Below are 19,288 nucleotides of genomic sequence, written 5' to 3'. Positions count from 1 at the left end.
CATGACTGTAAGAATAAGGAGTAAAACCACTCTAATTAAAAGATAGAAACTCCCCATCAGTGTTTTATTGTAGAAATTGCTGATTAAGAAACGAGATTCAAACGTGATCAGCTCTTAGCTTGCATTTGTACCTGGTTGTGTAACTGACTTCAAGGAATGAATGCCTTTCCCTGAATCCAAACAGGGGACACTTAGCTGGCACATGCTGCTTATTAAGAGACAGAGCAGATATTCAGGCCACAGCTTCAATTGTATACCTACTTAAAGGTCAACATGGAGAAAATAGACATAGAGCTCAATGCACATTGTTAGTTTTGTTTGGGAAAAACTGCCGCAGACAGGTTTTATTGACCAACTGAGGTATGTTCAGCACTAAGAAGCAGGTCCGTCCGTCGACTTCCTGGTACTGAAAATGACTCCAACAACAACAGCAATACTTACGTAAGGCCTAAATAAAGTTTATTTCACTTGATTTCAAGTCATTAAGGGTAGTCACATTTATGTAAAAGTTTATGAACCAGCATACCATCATGGCATTGAAACTAAGCATGTCCCATTTAGTTTGTAGTGCATTCAAAATTCATGGTATATGATTATTCATGTTGTGTTGATTTTATGTTTACTGGATTACCCATAATTCTTAAGTAAATCAGATTATCATATGGCATAGCTTGCAAGCCATGTGCACATAGAAGTTACAGCACTGTGGTATATTTCTGTGTTCAAATAACTTGAGTAACTACATTTCATTATAAATAATGATCATAAATATATTGTTGATAAATGCCCAGACAAGAAGAAGTTGATTCATGATGTCAAGTGACATGCAGGTCAGGTGTGTCACCTTTTTGCATTTGCATGGACATTGTATTTCAAACTAAATTGTTTGTCCTCAAGTGACACATGGCACAAGCATGTATTTTTTATGGACATTACTTCTCTTTATCACTATGACACTTTACAGAGCCCAGATCAGATCTACCAGCCAGTAGCCCTTTATGCACCAATCATTAGTCAAGTAACACCTGTCATCCAATCACAGTCTTCCTTACACATGGTATTATATATACAGCATCAAAAGCAATAAATTTCTGGTTTGTTTTTTAGAAGAGAGGCTTATGACTCATAATTTTCATAATGACATTATTCCTTGTGGTACTAAGCTCCAGACAAACTATTTTAACCCTTATTTGGTAAGGAAAAGTTGGCAACCCCTAAGGGATGTATGAGTATGCAGTAGTATGTTGGTAATGGCACTAATAAAGTAATAATGCAGTATACACTTGCTATGTAGGAGTAGATAGCAGGTAAAACATTAGTTTGTGGTTTTGAACACAGTCTATTTTCTCCTAGCTGTCAATTATTACCTACTCACAAGTCTTTTTCAGTTGTTTATCAATTTGTATTGACTAGTTAATATTCTAACTTTTATTTTATACAACCTGGAACTAAATAGTACAATGTAACTTTTAAGGTTTCTTCTACAAATGTGCTGACAGAGAAAAACAACTGCTGTGGAAATATTTGTTGTAATACAGGCCCCTGATCTGACAGGTTTGAGACCCAAGAAATCATGGCTCCACCACTTTGTCCCGAGAAAAGATATTTACCGTAAAGCATGTGTTTATTGAAACAGTTGTCTTGTTGGTGAGGTGTTCGGAGATCAGAGGGTACGTGCCTTTGTGTAGCAGCAGACAGGCTGAGGTACTTGTTCTGTGTTATGTCTCAACAGTCTTGATAAAATAAGGGCTAAAATTAACCAAGGAGTACACATGCCTTCTCATGACCCCTTAGTGTGAGAGACGAGTGAGACGTGAATGTGCACTTAGGAGGGTAGCCAAAGGCAAAGAGGCGCAACACTGTAAGATGTTTGTGGGATTGTATGAGCTGCAGATGAGCATCCTTATGAGTGTGTCCTTATAATTCCCAAAATTTAAGCTTTATTCCATCTTTATGTTCTTGGTCCATTTTGTACATGAAGCTTAAAGTGTTGATTCAAGTCTGGCTGATGATACAAAAAATCAAATCTCTCTTTATTGGCTTTATTTTACCTCATTAAGATCCATCAAACTATCAAAAGCAACAGCTAAAATAATCAGTGATATTGGTATAGTGTGTTTCCTCTTTAATTAATCTTTTTAACCCACAAATGTCACAATGACAGTCAGAATAGCTTTACTGTCCAAGTATAACATGAAAGACAGTTGCACTAAGCACTTCTTGCATGTTTTTTCCAGCAAAAGGTGTTGCATACTGTTGTGTGGATTCATGTTTAAGCCTACATGACAGCTGTTGTCACCCAGCACTAGTTGTGTAGAGATAATGAGCTCAGAAATGTCAATCTCTGTGCCCTATGTAATGGCACTGATGGGAAAGTGTTTGAGAGTCGGACGTCAGGGCTGACTTTTATCTCCCTGAAATTCCTTCAGCTCAGGGTCTCCTTCAGTGCAGACCTGAGACCATCTAATCCTGCGATAAGAGCTGGGCTAAACAGATACTCCCTGTTCTTAGAACAACCGCAGTTACTTCAACACATTTAAATACACACATCACATCCAAACAACAAAGAAAAACATGCTCCTCTTGTTATGTACCTGTTTTTGAGCTGTTTTTCATAATAAGAAAAAAATCTTAGAAGCCTAAATATCTTTGACCCTTGTTTTTGATTGTCAGGAATTTTAAGGAATTCAAACATTTCCCAGATATATTTCAGAATTTTTTCAATCCCCCCAGGATATTTGCGAATTTCCTCATCACTTAATGGAATATTTTAGGAATTTTCTACCTACAAGCCCTTGAGAAAAATTGTCAGACACATTTTTGAAATCTTTTATGTTAATTTTTTAGGAATTGTTAAAAAATCCCAGGACTTTAAAGTGTCTTCTATGAGATGCTTTCACAGACTTTCATATGGACTTCTATTCATCTGAAGTTTTCAGAAATTTTTGACAGTACCAGAAATTTTTTTCCAAGCTCATTCAGGATATTATCAGGATTTTTTACTGTGACTTTCATGGTATGTCCTGGAAATATATGGACATCTTCCTTGATATTTAAAAAATGTATCTTAAGGTTTTTTATCTGGAAATTTTAAGGAACTTTTCAAGGACTTTTGGAAACTATTTTGATACTTTCTAGACAAAATTAGGAATTTTACGAGAGGCATCTGGCTCTAGACCTCCATGGTAGGGTGTTTTGGGCTCATCCATTGCAGACCTCTACAGTGGATGAGCCCGTGAGGCAGGAAGTGGTGGTCTAACCCTTGTTGGGTTTTCCTTAGGTTGTGCTGTTTTTTTTTTTTTGTTTTTTTTTTTCATTTCATCCCCCTCCTCTTTGCCCTAATGCTCTTTGAATATTTCCTGGTTTGTTGTGTGTTGAATTTAAATGTATCCCCCTCAGTAAATTCTTGATTTTTATTCGTACATTTCTGCTGCTGTGAAATAAAGCCACTTACTGTAACCTCTAACAGCAAGTGGAAAATTCACATCATTCAGGACATCATTCTGATTCCAGCTTGGGTGATGTACATCACTTCCCGCCCCACAGGTGAGGCCTCCCCACTGCTGAGATCTGCAGCCAAATGCACCACCGTAGAGGTCTGTAGCCAGATACTCTTGAATTTTCCTGGGAAACATTCAAGATTTTATTTAAGGGAAGTTTTTTTGCTTTTACTTGGATAGGACAGCTGAAGAGAGACAGGAAATATGGGAGAGAGAATGGGAAGAGTCATGCGCCAAGCAGTGCCAACTTTGAAGACTACAGCCTCTGTATTTTGGCTCCTGTGGGGCTTTTCCAATACACTGCACAGCTTGGCTCTCCTTGGTCTACTGCAGCCCAGGACGACAGGGGATTTGATGGATTGGCTGATGATTTCAAGAGTACTTGGATGCAGCCGTGGACTTCCACTTCACACCGGAAGTCGTAAAATCACTGCCATATCTCGTCTTCTAATACCAGAAGTCACTTGAACTGAACGTCTTCTTCCTTGTTTTCTCCGTGTGTCACCACTATATTAATATGGGCAAGTCCGCCACATAAGGAAATGCATGCAGCCACTGCCTTCCAGGCAAAGTTAAGGGCACAAAACACCATAAAACACACTGCTCAGTTTAGCTGTCCACTCATGTCATGTATGCCCATGCTGTTGTCCTGAGGTATTTCAAAGTTTGGTGCAGCAGTGGCTACTACTAACCCATGAATGATGATGTCAATGTGGCGTGCTTTGAGGCGGAACGGGCGTACTTGGGCCCTGCTCCAGAGCAGGACCATTCTGGGCACAGCTCGGCACGGCCAAACTGGTGATGGAAAAGATAATCAGCACTGCTTGGTTTGGATCGGCCAAAAGCAACACTGGAAAAGCCCCTCTGCTCTGCCCGCTGAACTAAACTGGCATCCTCTTTAAAGAATTTCACATGCAATTTTCAGCAATTTTGGAAAGTTTTGGAAACTGAAGTAAACATGCCAAGGTTGTTCTTGATTGACAAACGAGCTCATCAAACCAGTCTGCTTTTTGTCCTTGTTTTGGCCCAGGTATCTCTCAGCTCATGTAGATCCTGTATTTAGTAACACTCTGCTCTTCTGCTGGGCTGAATGACCTGGCTGATGGGCACAAGCAATCAGTTCGAATGAGCAGTGTTTGACCTCTGCTGTCAAACTTTCAACACCCTGAAGTTAACTGTCATATTATTGCAGTGAGATCAGGCCTGATATGCTAAAGATGTGTGGAGCACAGGACAAGACTCATTAAAAGGACATCAACTCAAACAAAAAATTTTATTGTCGGTAAGTAAACATGATGTTATAGCTTATAGCATAGGTCAAAACTAATGTTATATTCACATATGCAGAGGTTTCTTTGATAAAAGCAGGATTCAGCTGTCTTTGTCATAAATTCTATCTAAATTTGACATAAAAACAGAACAGAGTGAGTACAAACTGGGGCTGAATGTTATAAGACATACAGGAGAAGGGGTTGAGTGACGGGGTGGATGTTGTCGAGGATCAAAAGTGGGTGGGAGGTACATGGGAACACAAAATCACAGTGTATCCTTGGTGACAAGCACAGCGACAGCTATTGCACAACTCTCATTAGAGCAGGGACTGTCAGCAGCGTTACAGACAGCTTGCAAAGCTTGAGTCTACGATTACATGGTGTGAGCTGTGACATCCATCCATCCATCCTGTAGCCCCTTTCCTTTTTGATACAATAACCTCTCTATCAAAATAAAAACAGGGTTTCTGGCACAGGTATTTGTTGTGAGATTATTGGAGATTATCTCCATTTTCCTTCTGGTTTCAATCAAACATATAGGGTCAGATGGAAGATGGAGAGAAGGAGTGACATCAGCCTCCAAGCACCATACCTCTAGCACATCCCAGTCTCTCACACCTCTGCTAGGTGATAAAACATGCCCTCACATGTCCTGGTGTCAGAAAAATGATGGGGTCTTTTCAGGCAAGCTGGGATAAATGGAGGGTGAGGACAGCATGAATTGCTGCACAAAGTAAATTATTTTTATAAGACACTAATGCACCAATCGAAAACACCTGAGCAGGCATTTAATACATGAAGCAACACATCGACGGATTAGGCGGCTACAAAAATGTGTTACAAGGGTTAAAAAACATCCCAAATTTACATTTTGTCTCACCAAAAGTTGCTCTACGGTACACAAACATATCTCTCAGTTCCTGCCTTTATCCAATTCTGAAACCTCTTCTTCTTCTTGTACGTTCTATGAAACATTTCACATACACAAAACCACATGTCAACCTCCACAACGCTACATATTAGCTGAACACATTTGCTACATTTCAAGGCCTCTTCTATGGCAACTAATCTGAAACAATACTACAAAATCTGGTCCATCAATCCAGTTTAAGAATCAAAGACAACCGACCTGCATCTAACTTACGATCTTGGTCAGTCAGTGAGAAAGCTTTTGTTTTTGGAGTACTAATAGGTGAGGCTAGGGGTGGTTTAATGGTTAAGTCATGGGTGTAGAGCAGATTATGCTTAGCCTGCAGAAAAGAGAGTAAAATAACTCTGGTAGGGTAGCTTTGGGGTTTGGAATTTTAAAAATCTTGTAATAAGCATTCAAGTGCTCAGATCAATACCCAAGACAAGATGGTTGAAGAGCTTTAAGGAAGATCTTTGTGTTCAGTTGTTGATTCCTTTATGATCTGAAAGGAAAAGAGATCAAAGTTCAAATAAAAGGAGATCAAATATCTTGTGAATGTTTGCTGGATATGACATCAGGCGTGTAGAAGGGTTCAACATTGCCCCCCAGAGGGAATGGGTTCAATGTGCAGATTGGCTGCTTCGGTGTACAAACTGTACCTCTCCATCTCGGGTCTCGACAGTTCGAACCAGGATACTCCTCTTCACATGGGCTTCTGGGGTTTTAGTGTCCAGATTGGTTTCTAGAAGCAGAAAGATAGCAACACTTAATCTCTTGAGACCTGAGCCGTTTGAAATGCATTTCTATTTTCTCCCACTTATTTGGGTTGAGTAGGACCTGATAGGTTTAAAAGAACACCCTTGTCTTTGAACAGGAAGTAATTTTGGCCAAAGAAATATGTCCAATATCAATACAAACTCTCTAAAATTTGAAAGAAGCTCCCTAAATTTCTGTGAAAAATAGAACATATTCTTAAAGTTTCTTGTAAAAGGTACTCCAAAATTTCTTGAAATATTTCTCAATTTTTTTTGTAGAAAAGTAATAAGTTTAAACATTCAATAACACCCCCCCCCCAACAAAAACCCAAATCTCAAATTTCTCAAATCTACAAATATACTTCCCAAGTTTCCTTGAAAATTCCCCAAAAATTCAAAGCAAATTCCTCCCAAAAAATAGATAAAATTCCTAAAAATTGCAACTAAATTTCCCAAATTTGTATGAAAACACCTGAAAATGTCCAAAATGCCTCCGAATGTATAATAAAAATCCTCATTAAAATACAAAAAAAATCCACAGTAATAAAACTTCCAATGAAACTCTCCAAGGACACAAATATTTCCCAAGGTTTTCTTGAAAATACTCAACAATTTCCAAGATATATTCCCCGAAATATCCATGAAAATTCCTGAAAGTTTTAATAGCAAATTCCTCCAGTTTTTCAAGTAAACTACTTAAACTTCAATGGAAATTCCAGAGTTATTTCAAATGTTCTAATAGTTTTAATTATTACTACGCCCAGTAGATTTGCAGACCATCTGTTCTTTCTTTTTGTAATAATGGCCACCTGCATGCCAGAGAGACATCCGTTAAAGCCGAGCGTGCACTGTGCAAATTTGGTCTGAATCAGCCATGAATTTTGAGCCCCACAGATTGTGCATCGTTTGTCGTGCTGTGTTCAGAGGGCCGGCCACAATTGGATCACAGCCCAACCAGCTGCTTCCAACTGGTCAGGTGGATTTCTGACATGTTTGATATTTTGGTTATACAACTCCAGACACTTCCACAGTGAGAGCAGAACTACAAGCAGAATCCTCAATTTTGGGGCATTTTGCTTCTATGTAAACTGTCAGACAGCATTTTCAGTCATGACAACAGCAGGAATGACTACTGCCCCCCCACCTAGATAGGACTTCAACCTAAGTACGTGAGTCTTCGCACAGTCTTTCCCAACTTCACCCATACAGTGTGAGCACAAAAAATGTGTGTGATGGTCATGCATCATCAGCGAATCAGTTGCACAGTATGAGCTGATGTTGCACCACAACTGTTATAGAGTCTGCTTGAAATCTCAGTTTACACCCGGCTTAATACGTCACTCCCATAAATGCTCTGATTCAGATGTATTGACTTAACCTTGCAAAGCAGATGGATCGGCCATATTCTGTGTCTCTCATCAGGCAAATCTATCTTGTCAAGCATCAGGCTGAAACATTTGTACCAGGTCTGAAAACAGATCTGACCAATCAGCGTCATTTGAGGGGGTAGCTACAGGCAGGATTTAGTTGAACTGGAAGCAATTAGTGATGGTTGAGATGAAGAATACGCTCTATGCGTCCTTTAAGAGCATCTAAGGTCACAGGCAGGAACTCTAACTCATTGGAAAAATAAAACACCACAACATTACAGATGCCCCAGGAGGGCATGTATGCAAACTTTTTTTACTCAATTTCCTTTGATAATAAGCATATTTTATTTGTTTTCTAGAGATCTTTAGAAATTAAACCATTATCAAGGTAAAACTAGTCTTGTAATCCAAAGAAAATGAGAAAAACAAGACTTTGAGAACAGCCAACCAATAATTACATTATCATGAGAAACAGAGCATAATAAAATTAATGATGTATGTCTGCTAGGAGCTTCTGTAAATCATAGACTCTTGCCACAATTTTTTTCCTTTCCACAGAAAAACATCTCTGTGACCCCACTTTGGATCCTGACGTACTAGTTGAGAACCACTCTTCTTGTATATATTGTATGAAAAGTTCAAAATGTAGAACTGGTATCACACTGCCCTTTTTAATGGCCAGCAGGAGGCGACACTACTGTTTGCAAAAACAAGTGCTCAAGGGACTAGGAAAGGATTTTACTTATCTTGAGTAATTTCTGTTTCCTCAGTCAACATTTTCTTTTGAACTCTTTTCTGTTTGCAAGCAAAAATATCACTATGCATTAAGCAACAGTTCTTGTGAATTATAAGTGCACCTTGCAGTCCATGGAAAGGATGCTTGCTAAGCCTTTGCTAAAGGTACTTGTCCAGTTATTTTAGCTCCTTTAAAAAAGGCAGAAATGCCAAATTCAAAGCCTCTAATGATAATCATTTATCAATGGATGCAGTTTTGATAGCAAATTACTTAAACGCAGCCTAACTAACAGGAAATTTTGAAATAAAAAGAGGTCATATTTTACCTCTAAACTGCAGGTTGGAAAAGCTCTGAACTGGAATTGTGATCCTAGAGGATGAGAGATAAGACAATAATAGTAAATAAAAAATATTTAATGTCTCTACTTGTCCACATATGTCTTTCAGGTTCATTCTCACCTGCTCTCCTCTCCCTCTAGCAGCTTCCTGTAGGTGGCAATCTCGATATCCAGGGCCAGCTTGACGTTGAGAAGGTCCTGGTACTCCTGCAGGTGTCTTGCCATCTCCTCCTTCAGTGCCTGGATCTCCTCCTCTAGGTGGCTTACTGTATCCTGGTACCCAGAAGTCTCCATGGTGAAGCGGTCCTCGATCTCACGAAGCTGACGTTCCAGGGACTCGTTCTCAATGCAGAGAAGAGAAAGATGTTACTGCTTACACTAGCTGAGGCTAAAAGCTGAAGGAGATGATGCAAAAATGGACAACAAATATCTGATGCAGCAGAATCCAGCTTACTCAGGTAAGCCACAGTTGTGCTTACAATTCTTTTATCTTCTCTACCACTTTTGTACTGCATCTCCTCTTCTATTGATGCTAGCATCTACCATTTTATTAGCACAGTTTAAAGCTCCAGCAAGGATCTTTGGGTCTGAGTTGATTTGTGTGCCCCCTGTGAACAAAACAGTGCGTCTTTTCTCCCTGCAGATACGTTGAGTGAGTTGTGCCCTTACACCGAGCCAACACGTGATGTGTCGATGTCCTAATACTGCCTGACCATCTCTTTAAAGATGAGTTATAGTTATTATATTTAAAGTTTCTTAACTGTTGTGTTGTCTATGTTTCAGTGGACTTACTGTCCCGCGGAGCGCCTCCAGATCACAGGTCACCACTTGTATCTGACGCCTGTATTCATTGGCCTCCTGTTTGGCCTGGCGCAGCGTTTCTGCATTACGATTGGCTGCATCCGTCAGGTCAGCAAACTGCAAACAAAGACGAAAAGCCTGTGACTATGGGTGATGTCATCGTTGTTTCCTCATTAGTCCGTTGCATGCAGTGTAATTTTGGTTGCTTATTAGTCCACTTCATAAGATCCATAAGAGTCATCTGACCTTGGAGCGGTACCACTCCTCCGTGTCCTGCATGTTTGAGGTTGCCATGGTTTCATATTGGATCCTGATGTCTCTCAGAGCAGCTGTCAGGTCTGGTTTGGACACATCAAGGTCCACATGCACCTGCTGGGCCATGATTTGCTCCTGTAGCTCACGCAGCTCCTGAGAAGGTGGAGAAATTGAAGCAAAGCTATTAAAAACAGGTAATTGAATGTGGTTAAAGTGTAAGTGAACCCCCAGCTCAAAACTCATTCCACCCACTTCAGTAATTCAAAAAATGCATAGAAAGTATGCAGTTTGGAACTGAGAGGAGGGAGGGGGAAAGGACTGGGTTTTCCAGATGAGGGCGATCTTTTGAGGTGGAGGATTTTTCCCCTCCAGTCCCTTGAAGTAGGCTGTAGTGTGGTGATGGAGCATGGTGGTTCTGGGCACTACCTGTTCGGTCCGTTTGCTCCAGCACCAGTGTTACTAAAGCCGTAGCTCTCGGAGCCGAAGCAGTGCAGACGCAGGAGTGTATGGGAGTGGTCTCTGAATGGGAAAGTCAGTTAGAGGCGGTAACATTCTACCATTTATATAAAGTATGTGACTTAGAAACCTATCAATGGTAGGATTGTACATCACTTAAGCCCCGCCTTTTTAGAAAAGATTTTTCAAAGCAGATGTCCGTTTGAGCTAATTAAAAGCCGTAAAAGGCAGTTTTTTTTATCAGTTTGGTGCAAATGTAAGCATTGATGTGTTTTATCATAGTTCAGTCAGATACCTCAGTGTACAGATGAAAAAAATTTTAAGTGTTCACTGCTTCTTTAAAGACGCAGGAGATGCAGGCAAAGTTAATTTTGTTCTTACCTCCTCATGAGTTTTCCTCAGGAAGTTGATCTCATCCTGCAGGGCATCGATCTTCCTCTCCAACTGGACACGGTTTAGGGCAGCCTCATCCACATCCTGTATAAAAATAACGACACTTAAAGTAATTAGCCTGGAAAAACAAGTATTTTTATCCTAAACTTAGAAAAATATTGACAGAATTACCTGTCTGAAGACATTTAAGTTGTTCTCAGCATCCTGACGGAGGCCGTTTTCTTCATTCAACCTGAAGTAACGGCAACAATGATGATGAATGGCAAGAATGAATCAAAACCATTTTAAAAAAGGTACTTCCCTCTCATCTATCTACAGACTTGTCCATTTAAATTTAGCTCTTTCAGTAACACCTATAATTTTGATAAACATGTATTTCAAAAGTCCTGCCATCCTGAACAGTGTAGAAAATGCATGGTATTTCAAAAGAGCTAACATGTATAGCATTAGATTACCAATCGCAACAACTGTCAGTTAACTATTTTGTATTCACTGTATAAAACATGGACGTCATCTCAGACGTCACCCACTGGCTTACAATCAGACATTTTGAAGCCCAACAATGGAGGTTGCCACATTGAAAATGTTAGCTACATCTTATTTTTATCAGTCTTACAACAGGCAAAGAGGTACTTGGCCAAAACTATGCCAGTCCCGCACCTGCCTGGTTAAAAATGCTGTTAATACGTTAGCAAATGTGTGAAGCATCTGTGAAAATCCCTGTAAAAGTGAAATCTAAACTTTGCGTCCTAACACACTAGATATGCTGGAATAAGTTTGCTGTAAAAATGTGAACACACTGAGATCTATGTGTAACTGAATTTTTGATTTAGACTGTTAGAAAGTTGTTCACCTCTTTCCTGGCTTGGTTTTTATTTGGGCAGGGCCAAAATCTGAGCACTTAATGGGGAATTATTCCGTTAAAATTAAATAAAATCACAGTGCAGTTCATCTCAGTGCAGTCCGTTGTTAGCTGATGTCGCTGACTTTATGGAAGGTCAGCAGCCCGCTAAATGCAGGTTTTTTTGTTCACTGTGAGGTTAATTTCCTAAATCTATCAGTCACTGTGGCATACAGATCATTAAAAGTATAACTACAGAGAGATTTGTGCCAGAAAACAGTAAATTTAACCCCAAATTCCTGTCTCCTCTTCCTATTCATATTTCTTGTGAGTGGCTGTGGCTTCAGCTCCCTCAACTGACATGCCCACACCATCCTGTAGCAGATCTTAGTGCCCAATTTTTTATGATTTTGAAGTTTAATTTAAAAAACTTAAGAGATGTTTTTCATGACTCAAACTCAGCCTGTCATACAACAAACTTAAAACTAGAATGGCCGTCTTATCACCCTACAGGGACTTTTACAGGCAGGCAGACTACAGCTCCTGCTGTCACTGAGCAACCGCTGGCTTGACGCCCATGGGAACACAACAATGGTTCCACTTTTGACCACTTTACTCTTCTCTAGTTTGTGTCCTGAGCTCCTATTCAACACTCCTACCATTTTAAAATGAAAAGCATAAATTATGGCTTTTAATCTTTTTAAGCACAAAATGTAACACACTATCATGTAATTATATTGCCACCACTAATTTCTAATTTACTGCTAATTAGTGTCGGGGTTTGTTTTCAACCAAATGGGGGTGTGTTTTTTTTCTGGCAAGTGGGACGTTGCACAGTCGTTATCAGTTAGCTTCAACACTCGCTTATCAGTTGGCTTAGCCACACCTTATTATGAAAATATTTCATTCCTTAGCCAAATGTAGCTAAAATTAATTAGTTTTAGGCCCTGTCCACATGAAGATGAATTCAGGAGTATACGCAAACGTTCTTTGCCGTATTGGCGTTTCATCCATATGGAAGCAGCGTTTTGGGAGGCTGTAAATGATACTTTTTGAAACTGGGTCCCAGAGTGAACAAATCTGTAAACGCTTATCGTTTCACCTCCATGTGGACAGCCAACTGCATCTTTTTTGAAACGATCACGTCACACATAGCATAGCCATCTTACGCATGCACATGTCAAACCAAAACAACAATGGCTGATTACAGGGGTGTGTTCATGCTGCAGAAGCTATTGAGCTTATTAGGGCTTTTACAGCAAAATCTGATGCTCCTTTTCCACCACGACAAACAACATACACCAGATGTTCTTAAATCCAATGCGGAGAACAATCAGAAGTGCAAGTAGGAGAAAGTTTCAGGCTTGGCATATGTACTACAGCGTTTTCATTCTTTTCAGTGGTTCTGTCTTTACGTGGACATTTCCTGAAATGATCACGTATTTAGAGAACGTTTTCAAAACGAAACAGAAATACAACGTTTTCATCTCCGTGTGGACAAGTCCTTAAAGAGGCTGTACCATTTATTTTCTGTCTGCTGCTTCCCCGATAAGAGTGTGCAGTCTTTTATCATAAACGAGAAACAATGGGGGCAGCAGACATACTGTTTTTAAGCATTGTGTTCAGATTTGTGTTTGTTATCAGTGCTGCTCTCCATGCTCTGGGGGGATGACCGAGGCTCAGCTGAAAGGGCAGCTTACGCATCATTACACTCTCACATCTAACAGCCAGAGGCCTTTCCCACGGGATGGAGCCCCCACTCACATATATAGACACAAAGAGTCCATGTGGAGGCTCATATACAGACACTGCAGTACATCTGCCGTACACGAAGAGGCGTGAAAAACTAACGGCTCAGACTTTGGGCTAACATCTGTACTGCTTCACGCAGTGTTTGCTGAATAGAGTGGCTCTTGAAAAGCAGCAGGAATCACAATAGTGACTTTTGACCTCCTCAGCCACCATACACCCTGTGTTCTTTTTGTATACGAGCAGCTGTGTAGTTATAAAAGAGCCTGAAGTGGACTTTTCCTCACTAAGAAACAGTCAGTCCCTCTATATCTGGCTAAATTAAATAACAGATGAATGCTACGTGTTCACCTTTAGTAAAAAAAAAAAAAAAACTGCTGTATGACTGCAGTGAATCAGAGTTTAGAGTAACCACAGACAAGAGAACATCTGCCTGTCTGTCTGCTCCCATTGTGCAGAGCCGTCATTGTGCCTCATTCCTTCACACTCGCTCAATGGCTGCGAGGGGTTCAGTCAGGATCAAGTTTGTAAAGAGGGATCCAGGAGCAAAGCTCGGGTAGAGCACAGCGGGCTGCTTTCCAGCGAATCAGAGACAGACCAAATCTGCATATAAATGCATTTCCAATTTTAAAAAGAAAAAAAGTCTTTCTAGACCTCAGATTTTGGCAAGATAAATTACATTTTCTTGGCTTAAAAAGCTGAAATAATTAGTTTGTAGCTTCATAACCCAACAAAGTTGAGCAAAAGCTTCAATCCACAAATTTGTGAGTAATTTATAGTCACACATTTGAAAATTAGCTTCAGTGCTATTTTAAGCACAGATGCAAAGATAGATGGTGCAATAAAAACAAAAAAATAGCACACTTTACAGTAGATTGAACAGAAATGCACTTTAAGCCTGTTTAGATTACTCTAAACCTCAAAAGTGTTAAAAATGGCATATTTTAGTCAAACATTTTCTCCCTATCGAAGCTAGCAAGTCTGAGTTTTGGATAATCCTTAAACATGCTTGTAATGAGAGTGATCGTTTCAAAATAAGAGTAACTAAGAAACATAGCGAATAGTATGCCTGCATTCAGCCTATCTGCTCCCCCACCCACACGAGCCCCACCCGTCTTCCGCTTACTTCTGTTTGAGCATGGCCAGATCTGCAGCCAGGTTGTCCCTCTCTATCTCCAGCCGAGCTTTCCCAGCAGTGAGACCATCCACTTGTCTGCGCAGCTCCCTCAGCTCCTCCTGGTAGATGTCTCCCAGGCGGCTGGGCTCCTTTCCCCTCAGTTGGTTCAGCTCTGCCACCAGAACTTTGTTCTGCTGCTCCAGCAGGCGCACCTTCTCGATGTAGCTGGCGAAGCGGTCATTTAGGCCCATCATTTCCATCTTCTCATTGGTGCGGGTCTCCTTGTACTGGGCCTTCATCAGCGAGTCAGCAGAGAAGTCCAATCGGTCTCCAGGGCTCCCCAAAAGCAAGGCGCTGCTGGTCGAGCCGAAGGAGATCCGTGATATGGGGCTTGAATGAGTGAGGCTGCGAGGGGTGCCATGCCAGGAGACGCGGCTGGAGGAAAGGCCCCCAATACGAACTCCTGTGCTGCTCGAGCCCTGAGGGCCGAATCGCTTCCTGTAAGAGGACTGGATTCTCTGACTCTCCATGATGTGGAATGAAGCCCACTCGGGGCACAAACGGGGCTTTTATAGATGCAAGCGAGCCCCCCAAATCCAAAGCAGAGAGGCCACAGGGTGCGGCAGAGCGAGGGGAGGGTGGCAGGCAGTGAATGGGACAAAAAAGGGAGAGCGAAGGGGTGGTTTACATGACACTCAAAGAGCTGTGTGCCAGGGATTGTCCGTGCTCGTCCACTCAACGACAAATGTCTCTTGGCCTTCTCTCTCTTCTCTCTTCTCCCCAGCCTCTGACTCACTCTCTCTCTGTCTCACTCTTACTTTCACCCCCTTTTTTGTCTTGCTCTCCTCCTTTCTCTTCCAGCTGAATGAAAAGGAATGTGTGTGACAGGGTCTAGCCCCCAATTCAACCTGACCACACATGTGCTCTGACAAAAACAGACCCAAGAAGTTTGATCCAACAATGGGACAGAGGTGTTGGGGAGACATTATCACCTTCTAATTAAGGAAAGAAACAACAGATTGGCATAATTAGACAGAGAGAAGAGGGAAATCACAAGTAAAGCTGTGATGTACATGTTAGATACTGGACTGCACCCAACACATAAACCTGCAGGATTTAGAGAATTTCTCTTTGGGTGCCACTGTGATACGAGACAAACAGCATGAAGGACAGAGCTGTTTATTCTCCTGTTTGGATCACAGTTTGTGGCACAGTTACATAACAAGGGCATTACTGTTAATAGTTATTCACTAAACACCTGCTTACTCTAATGGGAGTAATTTATGATGGAAACAGGGTAATGAAGGCCACGGTTTTCACTGTTCCTCTGTGTTCTACTAATTTTAGATGACCAAAAACAGATGATAGATTACATATTTCCATTGAAACATGCAAAAATAGTTAAAATGTCAGAATTATTCCGCATATCTTCTGTATCGAGTCAAGGCGTCTGTATTGAAGCTCCAAATAGGAACCACCTACAGTCAAGGGCGCCCATAAAGGGGATAAAAGGTTTAGCTTTATGGGGCTCAGCCAAAAGGGGGGCCCATGGAGACCAGGAAATAAAGTTAAGCTATGATAACCAAAAATATACTTTTTACCTGAATAATAACGACTATTATCAAAGCAACAAATAATATTTTTGTATTTATTCATGCCATATAGAATAGGTTCAAAGTAGCAAAAATGAGTTAAAAGTGGTAAAATGGGTAAATAGAGCCAAAAAATTGACAGTAAGTAGGGTGAAAAGGGTTTACAAGTGGCATCGATGGGTTTACAGTGGCAAAATTGGTATAACAAACAGTCAAATGCAGTTAAAATGGGAAAAATTGGGCGAAAAGGGGTTTATAGTAGTAACAATAGGTTAACAGAAGACATAACAGGCAAATAAGTGGCAACAATGGGTTAACAGTTGCAAAAATGGGCACAAAGAGTGGTGGATAGGGTTTGATAAGCAGCCTAAAAGTAGCATGAAAGATGGTTGAATAGAGATACAAAGTGGTAAAAATTGATTAAATGAGGTCTAAATGGGTTTAAAGTGGCAAATATGGGTTATAAGTTTCAAAGATGGAGGCAAAAATAGGTAGAAAGTGGCAAAAATGACTATAGAATAGCTCAAACACACAGAAGAAATAGCTAAGTGTTTAAAAAAAGTGGGCCAAATTGGTTCAAAGTGGCAAAAATGGGCAGAAATAAAAATGAAAAATTTTAAAAGCAAAAATGGGCTAAAAATTACTAAAATAACTGTGTAAGGTAGCAAAAATGGGGTAGACAAAATGGGTAAAAAAGTGTGCATAATTGATGAATTATGCAAATTAGGGTGATAAAAATGGGTGGAAAAGAATTTAAACTGGGTTAAAAAAGGGTCCCAAATAAATAATTTCAACATCTAAAGTCAATAATGACTTGACACACTTTTCAACTCCAAAATAAAGTAAGCACCAATGCTACTGATCCAGCACACATTCATTGATGTCATCAATAAATCAGAACTGGGGAGGGTCCACTCCCTGGATTTGTCAGAGGCCCAGCCAGTTCTGTGGGAAGGCTTCTTTGCAGTTCATAATATCATCAAAAGATTCAGAATATCTGAAGAAATCTCTGTGCGCAACAGATAAGACCAAAAGTCAATATTGGATTCTCATGATCTTCCGGCCCTGAATTCAGCACTGCATTAAAACGGGCATGATTCTGTACTGAAAACCACTACATAGGCTCAGGCACATGGTTCGCTGTGCCATCCACAAATGCAAGTTAAAGCTTCATCATGAAAAGGAAAAGCCATATGTGAAAGATCCAGAAATCCTGCCATCATCTCTGGGCTAAAGCTTATTTAAAATGAACTAAGGCAAGATGGAAAACTGTTCTGGGATCAGATGAATTGAAATTTAAGATTCTTTTGAAAAAAATACATCATAAAAACATTGATATGCAGAATTTCTTTGGACATAGTGACAGCTCTTTGAGGAGATTCCCAGAATGTATAAATGCATATTAATGCTTCGTTCCTTGAACCCTGGTAGTCAGACATCAGATCCGGGGATGACATCTCACCTAAGTTGAATACATCCCATTTGCTGAGTTCATAACTGGGTGTAATATAGTTGCTCCAACTCTCCGAGTCAATATTACGAGTTCTGGGCTCTGAATAAAAGGCTGCATTGTATGTGGGGGATAAGAAGTGTCGTAGCCCACCACCTCTGTTCAAAGATGGTTTAACCAGCTTGACACAACACTTCTCTCAAAGCAGCAATCTTCTCAAGCCAGTAACGTTGCTGTCGTCAGAGAAGTGTCCTGTATCCTTTAAAAGAAAATGAACAGCCTAGTCCTGACCAGACAAGTTGGTTTTTCTGTGTTGGGACGTGCATTTTTGTAAGGGTTGTTTTGTTTCTCCAATATAAAAGTCCTTGCATCATCACAATGCTTTTTTTGTGACTGGGTGTTTTGTCATCAGGATGAGCCAGTCTGTGTCTCAGAGTGTTGGTGGATTTGAAGTGTACTGGAATGATGTGTTTCTGAAAGATTTGGAAAACCATGAGAACCTATATGGATATCATGCATATCAAAATCACAGAGGGAGTTTTTAGCTGGTTATGATGCCAATAAAAATGAGTTATATAGTCTATTTATGACTTACAACAGCAAACCAGACCATTAAAAAGAATATTAAATTTAGTAACTCTGCAATGGCGATGATTTTTGTAACCTGATCCTAATGAAACATCCTGCTGTAGCGCATACACAAGCTTACGTAGCAGGGACAGCTTGTAGCCAAGGTTCCTATGAGACTGCAGGACTCTGGGGTGTTCCCTCTGTTCTTCTTATTAAAAGTCTTGATGGCTCTGAGGACAGATGGATGGAAGAAACGAGGAGGAGGAGGGGGATGTATGGAGAGAGGGAGGGAGTGAAAGGGTGAGACCTAAACTGAACTCCAGAAAGACTTACAGACGCTGCGTTACAGAACCAGCTTGATCCATTACCATGACAACAGCCACATACGCAGCACTGTAAGAGATCTTCTCTTCTGACTTCTATAAAGAGGAAATAATTTAATCGCCTGATTTTCATCCAGTGTTAAGGCAAGCAGAATTTAGGCATTAGTGTCCTTCATTACAGCTGTTTAATTTAGTTATTTACTACAAATTCTGTATTGTCAGAAGGCTGTAAGTTGAGGCTACCAGACATGTTAAACCTTAGTAATACATATAAACAATTAAAATGGGCTGTGAAAAAAACATGTAAACTTAGCACAAAACCTAAGGAAATTTGTGTTTTGCAGATTATGTCTTAGCTGTAACGATGCCTCTTGCCAATACATTTTTTAAAGTTTGAAAGCCTGTTTATTTCTCTTAAATGGTGCCACATTTGTAAGGAACATGCATTTGTGGGATGAGCAGCAGAGCTGAATATGTGGGTTGAGCCCATGACAAGTTTGCCAAATCTTCTCAGCTAAGTTTATTTATTTACTAATTTATTGGCTCCAAAAAACATCACAGCACAGGAGCTAGTAGTGAATGTAAACAATAGCTACACGTTTAGTGTTTCCAACCAAATCTGTCATTACTGCTTTAATCCTCTTAAAATGCTTTTAGATCATTTTTAAAATGGTTTTGCTTTCTTTTTTTTGCCTTTAATGCTTTTATTTCTTTGACTGCATTTATTGACTCTATTGCTTCTATGTGTTCATGAAGCTCTTATCTCTTTGGAATGTATTTGTCTTTTTATTGTTTTCTTTCCTCTGTGCTTCTGTTGCTATTATTTTAAAGTTTTTTTGTGAACATTATTGCTTGTATTTTT

General features: G+C 40.2%; 1 protein-coding gene across 1 annotated transcript; it reads right to left on the bottom strand.

The window, feature by feature from the left end:
- Positions 1–4,754: 4,754 nt before the first annotated feature.
- Positions 4,755–15,021, bottom strand: LOC121529013 (glial fibrillary acidic protein). The gene is made up of 9 exons (XM_041816656.1): positions 14,501–15,021; positions 10,956–11,016; positions 10,773–10,868; positions 9,927–10,088; positions 9,672–9,797; positions 9,001–9,221; positions 8,868–8,911; positions 6,341–6,423; positions 4,755–6,183 (listed from the first exon to the last, which is right to left on the bottom strand). The coding sequence occupies exons 1-9, from the start codon at positions 15,019–15,021 to the stop codon at positions 6,142–6,144; spliced, it is 1,356 nt and encodes a 451-aa protein (XP_041672590.1). The 3' UTR covers positions 4,755–6,141.
- Positions 15,022–19,288: the final 4,267 nt, after the last annotated feature.

This window comes from Cheilinus undulatus, linkage group 21 (assembly GCF_018320785.1).
Source record: "Cheilinus undulatus linkage group 21, ASM1832078v1, whole genome shotgun sequence".
NCBI classification, from domain to species: Eukaryota; Metazoa; Chordata; class Actinopteri; order Labriformes; family Labridae; genus Cheilinus; species Cheilinus undulatus.
This window is presented reverse-complemented; position numbering and strand designations above follow the sequence as displayed.